Below are 6,703 nucleotides of genomic sequence, written 5' to 3'. Positions count from 1 at the left end.
ATTCATGTCGTTTTACTAGTATTGTTCCTTCTGACGCTGTTGAAGATCATGATAATACTTGTCAATGCTTTGTAATGGCAATGACATTAATGATCAATATTTCATGATTGAACATCGTAACGATCCTATCGTCTGGGAAATCCTTCCTCCTCTTCCGTTATACTTGAATCATGTTGGTCGTGTAGACATAATGTCCTATTGTGTCTCCTTTCAATGTTTGCTAAGTATTCAGTATTATTTGCCTTAGTTCCACGCACCGTAGGAGAAGAATAAAGATCTTGGTTTCCCCTTCAAGCTACAAAAACTCACCGTCAGGCATTTTGGACTTTGACATGTTGGAAACACTGGACCTATATCAGTATATATCCAAATCACGATACTTGTGGGACTTTCTGGTATACGGCCGACATGCAGCCATGGCCAGAGCTAATGGAAACGTCTATAAAGTGTGTCTTTTGGGAGTAAGTATAGAACACGTCCTTTGCAATATATATTGACCTTCACTTTACTTGAATGAACGTTATCTCTCTAAAAAAAAGAAAGAATATATATATATATATATATATATATATATATATATATCTTGGAATTTTCCACGTGTTGGACTTCGAATGTTGTAATTATTAGAATTTTTATCAAGTATTATCAAGTACGCCATGGATCCAACGATTACAAAATTTTGTAATAAAAAATTTTGTAATCGTTGGATCCATGGCGTACTTTAGACTCTTTCTTCTAAAAATTATATATATATATATATATATATATATATATATATATATATATATATGAGATGCTTGAGGGGTTACATTTTCATAATCATCATTGTTAACATTTTGTCATTGTTACCCTTGTTATTATGTACCGATACTATGATGAAGTATTTCTGGTATTTTCCACCTCCTTGTCATGCAAAGTTAAGATGATTGCTTATTGTTTTGCTATTGACTGTGTAACGAGTGTACTTTAAAGTTTATGAAATTATAGCTGGACAATCTGCTTGATGTGTGCACTAGTTGCTCAATTCTTCGATTTTGTTTCCTCCCTTGGGTTGAACTCTACTCAATGACCCTTGACATCTATTTCATTACGTGCAGTCTGCGTCAATCGCCACCACTGTCTTAGTATCAATGAAGAAAGGGGCATAGATTTTTAGATCAGATCATGCGTTTCTACTGAAAACGCGATAAAGAAATTGAACGTAAACAAGCCATAGCAATTGACGGGTTTGTTTGCAAAAACCGATAAGTCCATTTTTGAAGATTTTGAAGTGCGATCTCTATCATAAAGTACAAAATAGTATCTTTTAAATGATATATTGGTCGTTACATATAAAGGTTTATTTTTGAAGTTATGGTCAAAAGAAGCAACAATTTTCTTATTATTCTCTTTATTTTTCTTGACCTTTAATCGCAAATATCTCCATTTGGCAAATATGGACTTATCGGTTTTTGCAAACAAGCTCTTCAATTGCATCATGAGCTGTACCTTGATTTTTTTTTCACTTTGAGTTCTGTTCTTCTATTTCTCATCTGTCCACCTTGTCCTTTCCTTTTTGTCCTCAGGAGAGCAGTGTTGGGAAAACAAGTATAATAAATCGATTCATCTCGGGAACTTTTCACGGAAATGTCAAAGAAACTATTGGGTAAAGCTATATTTTGTTCAGCATTTTGCTTCTGTTTATTTTCGTGAGTGTGCGTATTTTGTTTCTCATTTCTGTGTGTGTGTATGTATAGTAATTTATTGTTATGATAATTTATAGCAATATCACAACAATGAACGCTTATCCATCCTGGTTTTGATAGTGATAATTGTAAAGGACGGTGAGTTAGCTCAGTCGGTAGCGCGTCTACTTCACGATCCTATACGGACCCGGGTTCGAACCCGAGTCTGGACTGAGCAATGTTGTGTGTAATCATACCGTCCCCTCTAGCAATAGGTAAAACACTCTGTCCCTCGGATAGGACATAAAATGGAGGTCCCGTGTTCCATGATTATGAGAGAGTCACAACTCAAGATCCCGCTTCATTCATTCATCGCAAAGAGTAGGGTGTTTAACCCGGTGAAGTGGTCCCACCTCACATCCAACTGGAACCCAAGGAAAAGACCAGCTTAGCGTAGCTGAATATGGGCTATCCAGTCATCTTCTCAGATGGAAATGAACGAACAAAACACACAAACAAACAAACTCAGAGTATAGTACCTTGCTCTCTTCAATGTTAACAGTGTTCTCAGCCTAAATGAGAACGTAATACTATGTTGTACGTATAGGTCGCCGCCTATGATGGGTTCCCGTTGTCTTGCCTTCTCATCCTGATCAAGGTGCCTAGTTGAATCTTTAGAAGTCACCCTCTTGTCTTTTCTGAAGAAGGCGGTCAGGGGACGTGAATGAAGTATGAAGTTCCACAATCCGCACCCCGTGCAATTCCCGTCCTGTATACAATCGGCTCGTATTTGTCCGACATAATTATTATACAAAATGTATAGGGCATACTTCGAGCACGGACAAAATGGAGTTCACGAAGTACACAATGAAATAAAGGGGGATAAAAGAGCTCCCTTTGTGCAATGATGTTAAGTACTATCTTGTGTCATAAGGATTCTTAAACTGTGACTTTCTTTCTTTCCAGAGGTGCTTATTCCAGCGCAGATGTGTACTACCAGGACACAACGTATCGTCTGGGAATACTGGACACAGCAGGGCAGGAAAGAGTAAGTGAACGTAAATAATGCATCGTGTTATTTATGTAGAATCCAGCTCTCCGAGAACGTTAATTCTTTCTTTCTTTTTCACCGAAGAACTTCATAGTATCATAGAATCATGGAGATTGTAGCTCCGTGGTCTTAGAACAGTCACCTGTATACCATACAAATTAAAGATTGAAAATGTCCCCTATAGTACACACCAGGGAGGTGGTGACTATACACGGCCCTGTCGCTGTACACAAGTATCGCACGGCGTCTGGTCGGGCTATAGGGAGGTGGTTAAAACGGGGGTTTATACATCAAAACGGATGGTGCATATACCGTTCAGAAGGGAATGATCATCGCCATCTTGATTAAAGTGTAAAGCCCCTCTATTGTAACACTCTTATTCTAATTGTTGTCGTTGAGAACATCGTGGACTTTAGTGTGCGAGTTGACGCCCGGCCCTCTTACTCAGAGCTAATTAAAGGTACACGCACGTATGCCCGTTCCCTTCAGCTCTTTAAAATAAAAGGATACCCCTCTATTTAAAGGACTGCCCAAATTTCTGAATCCCCCTATCGTGGGCTTTTCCTGTGGCCCTGGAGACCCCCCCCCCCCCCCCCCCCATCCCTGAAATCTGAAACACTGCTCAATGTACCTTCTATCTCGGGTGAGCTCTCATCCCATTCTGCGGAACATTTTTTTTTCTTTTCTAAAATAAAATAATCCTGAACATAGAGTTAACTTTCAAAGCTATCAGGGATCTTTTGCACTTTTTCTGTGATCGTAAAGGTCATCTATAATCTCCTTTTTACATTTCTCAGGGGTCCCAAGAGAGAGAAAAAAAACAACAATGAGAAACACTCATAGCTCTTTCAAAGAAAGTGCCGATGAAAAATCAAATACATCTATTAAAAAAAGACACAAAAACGATATTCTGAACAGTATTAGCACGTGTACTTGTATTTGGATGTCCCATTTTCTCAAATAAACGAAGTGCGATGATTCAAAGTTAAAGGAACTGTACAGTACTGGTTGAGGTAGGGATTCATGTTTTGAACATTCCTAAGTGCAATAATGAAAAGCCTCTTATGAAATATGAAAGAGCATGTAATTTTAAGAAGGATTCAACATTTATTTGATGAAAATTGGTTTTCAAATGGCTGAGATATCCAAAAAAGTGCTGATAATAAAAGGCGACATGCCCCAACTTTATTAGTATCTCTTTGTTTCACCTTGTTTTTGGATATCTCAGCCATTTCAAAACCGATTTTCATCGAATAAACTTTTGATACCCCTTAGAATTGCATGCTCTTTGACATCTCATAGAGTGGTTTCTGAATATCTCACAAAACGTTAAAAGCTCAATCTTCACCTCGACCAGAAGTGTACACACCCTTTTATGTGTGTATATAGTATCGTGCCCTATCGAACCCTCTCTCCGTGTACATACTGCTATAATTTTGTTATATTGCTTCCCCATATACCAGTTTCGTGGAATTGCTGCAATAATGTACAGGAACGCCGCCGCAGCGCTTTTAGTTTACAGCATAGCAGATAAGGTAAGAATAGCAATGCGTATAATATTGAAATGACAATAAATTGATAAGCGATTTCGATGTGTGTATTTGTGTAAGGTGCGTGTTTTCCCCCCTTTTTGGTGGTAATGACCACTTTGTACATCCTTGCCGGAGGAATTACGAAAATATGCTGACAATATTATTAGCAATGAAGGCAATGGGAATCACTCTACATTTATTCATTTATTTATTTATACAATTCCGATGCCATTGCATTCCCTTCTTAACTCTGTTTGAAGGAGTTAAATGTTAATTCACTTTACTCTGCATATTTCGAATGCAATGAAATTTAAATTAATCTCTGCTGAACTTGTCAAGTTAAATTGATATAGGGCCTAAAATTCAAAATTCATTCGCCTTTTGCATGTTTTTCTTGGTACTGAAACGTTGGTTTTTACCTGACAGCGCATGTCTTTAAAAGTCAAAGAATCAGTTAGGAAGAACCCTACTCTCTCAATATAACTATTTGCTCGGTGTCTCTATATACAATATCGTAGATGGATCTGAACAACTTACCTTTTTAATTTCATTATGACTTATTTGTATTTGAAGAAATCATTTGATGATATAGAATACTGGATGGACGAACTAAGGAAGAAAGCTCCAGAAGATATTCTCATCTTTGTAATCGGAAACAAGTTAGACCTGGAATCTCAGCGGGCTGTGAGCCGGAGTTTGGTCGAGCAGTACGCACGAGAAAACGACTCAGTGCATCTCGAGGCGAGCGCTAAAACTGGAGAGGGAATAGCGGAAATATTCCAGGAAATATGTACGTTTTTCCTTATAAACACACACACACAAACACACACGCACACACACACATATATATATATATATATATATATATATATATATATAACTCAGATCGTTATTTGAAAATAGAATATTACGTAGTTGTATTTGGGAGTATGTAACAGAAAAGGCTATTGACTGTAGACAGAGCTTGTGAGCTCGAGTGTCATACTGGTATCTACATCCTTAGATAAAAATAATATAATTGTAAGAGTGACTAGGCACAAAAACGTTAATAGTTATATGTGTCAAACCCTTTACAAAACAAATATTAAATGAATACATGATTTATAATGTGCTTATAATCAATATTTCATTTTTACCATTTATAAGTTTGATAATCCTACATCCTGGTATTTATTTGATTGCTGAAGTCAGTCATGTTCAGATTTTTTATTCAAGAACAACTTTATTTTCATTTAGCGTTATTTCAGTTGCATCTTTTTTCTTTTTCATAGAATATGAGTTCTTGTAATTAAGTGAGATGATATCGTGTAGAATATTTTCGATATTTTGTGCTGATGATATAAAAAAAGAAAGAAAATCTCGAGGCCTTCACAGCAATATATTGAGACGATAATCAATGTTACTTCTTACCTAACAGTTACAATCTAACTCCTTCGGGACCACCTCGTCAAATGCCATTGACAATGTCACAATAATGTCAGAGTCACGTGATCAAATCTTTGGTATCATTTTCACATGTAACAGGTGCAGCGCTTGCAAAAACTTCAAAAGAGAGAAATCACAGCTACCTTTCCCGGCGGGAAGAACATAATACTAGTATTCGTCTTGGTTCGTCCGTCAACAATCAGCATGGTCAAAGAGAAAACAGCGGTCATGGATGTCGATGTCGGACAAGTTAGCACACGGAATCTAAGAGGGCAAAGCCCAAGCGCAATTGTCTCGAAAGAGTTTAATATGGAAGAGGAAGTTAAACATCATTTTTGTGGCATATTTATATCTTGTATAGACTGTGTATTAATATCCTGCTACAACTGTGATATCATGACACGCTATTTCACATTACTTACAAGTATTTCTCTTAAATTTTCAGAGGAAACGAAAAGAGTTACTTCGATCTACTGCCATTGGAATAAGGAAATAACAGCTTTTCAAAATGTAACAATCTCTCGCATGACAATCGAATCGGATACAAGCTGCAGACGACTTTATATGCAGTACAAACAAATTCACTTGAATATTTATTCTCCTTACTTCTCTTACTCACTTATTTCTTGTTGTTTTCATGTTCCAACTTTATCTTTAGAAAAATACATATAATGCTTGCGATATCGTGTATCGCGGTATCGATATCTCCAGAGGAGGTTGTCACATTGACAAGCACAGTGGGAAAGAAAAAAAAAAACTAACGCACGAAGCATTTGAAGAGTTAGCCGAACTCGTTGAAAATTTGATTACAGAAATCGAGTGATCGCCAGATTACAAAATATTGTAACGTCCTTTTTTATTCCTGACTCTTGTCATTTTTTGCCCGATTTGTCTCGACGTTCGCTAGAAGTTTTTCATTAAGCCTTTTCCTCAAGGGCAATTCAACGTTGTCGTTTGGTTTCTTTTACGTCCGTCATGTACTTTTAAAAGCATCTGGCAGTATGACACGTAGAAAAAAAAAGTATTTTAAA

The 6,703-nt window shown here is 36.9% G+C and overlaps 1 protein-coding gene across 1 annotated transcript; it reads left to right on the top strand.

Moving 5' to 3' along the window:
* Positions 1-397: 397 nt before the first annotated feature.
* On the top strand, positions 398-6,683 carry LOC139739873 (ras-related protein Rab-5A-like). Its single transcript, XM_071650476.1, has 6 exons — positions 398-461; positions 1,566-1,645; positions 2,631-2,712; positions 4,179-4,250; positions 4,821-5,037; positions 5,772-6,683. Exons 1-6 carry the CDS (start codon positions 417-419, stop codon positions 5,924-5,926), a joined length of 651 nt encoding a protein of 216 aa, XP_071506577.1. The 5' UTR covers positions 398-416; the 3' UTR covers positions 5,927-6,683.
* The last annotated feature ends 20 nt before the right edge of the window (positions 6,684-6,703 follow it).

This window comes from Diadema antillarum, unplaced genomic scaffold, assembly GCF_040938485.1.
Source record: "Diadema antillarum isolate AM-2024a unplaced genomic scaffold, OU_Dant_1.0 seq00000821_RagTag, whole genome shotgun sequence".
Classification (NCBI taxonomy): Eukaryota; Metazoa; Echinodermata; class Echinoidea; order Diadematoida; family Diadematidae; genus Diadema; species Diadema antillarum.
The sequence above is the reverse complement of the archived record's forward strand: the minus strand, read 5'-3'. Positions and strand labels throughout refer to the sequence as shown.

Excerpts from the sequence above, each read along its gene's own strand:
- LOC139739873 (XM_071650476.1), top strand. The coding sequence starts at position 417 with ATGGCCAGAGCTAATGGAAACGTCTATAAAGTGTGTCTTTTGGGA. Across the intron at positions 462-1,565 it reads ATAAAGTGTGTCTTTTGGGA|GAGAGCAGTGTTGGGAAAAC; the intron begins GTAAGTATAGAA and ends TTTTGTCCTCAG. Across the intron at positions 4,251-4,820 it reads TTTACAGCATAGCAGATAAG|AAATCATTTGATGATATAGA; the intron begins GTAAGAATAGCA and ends TTGTATTTGAAG.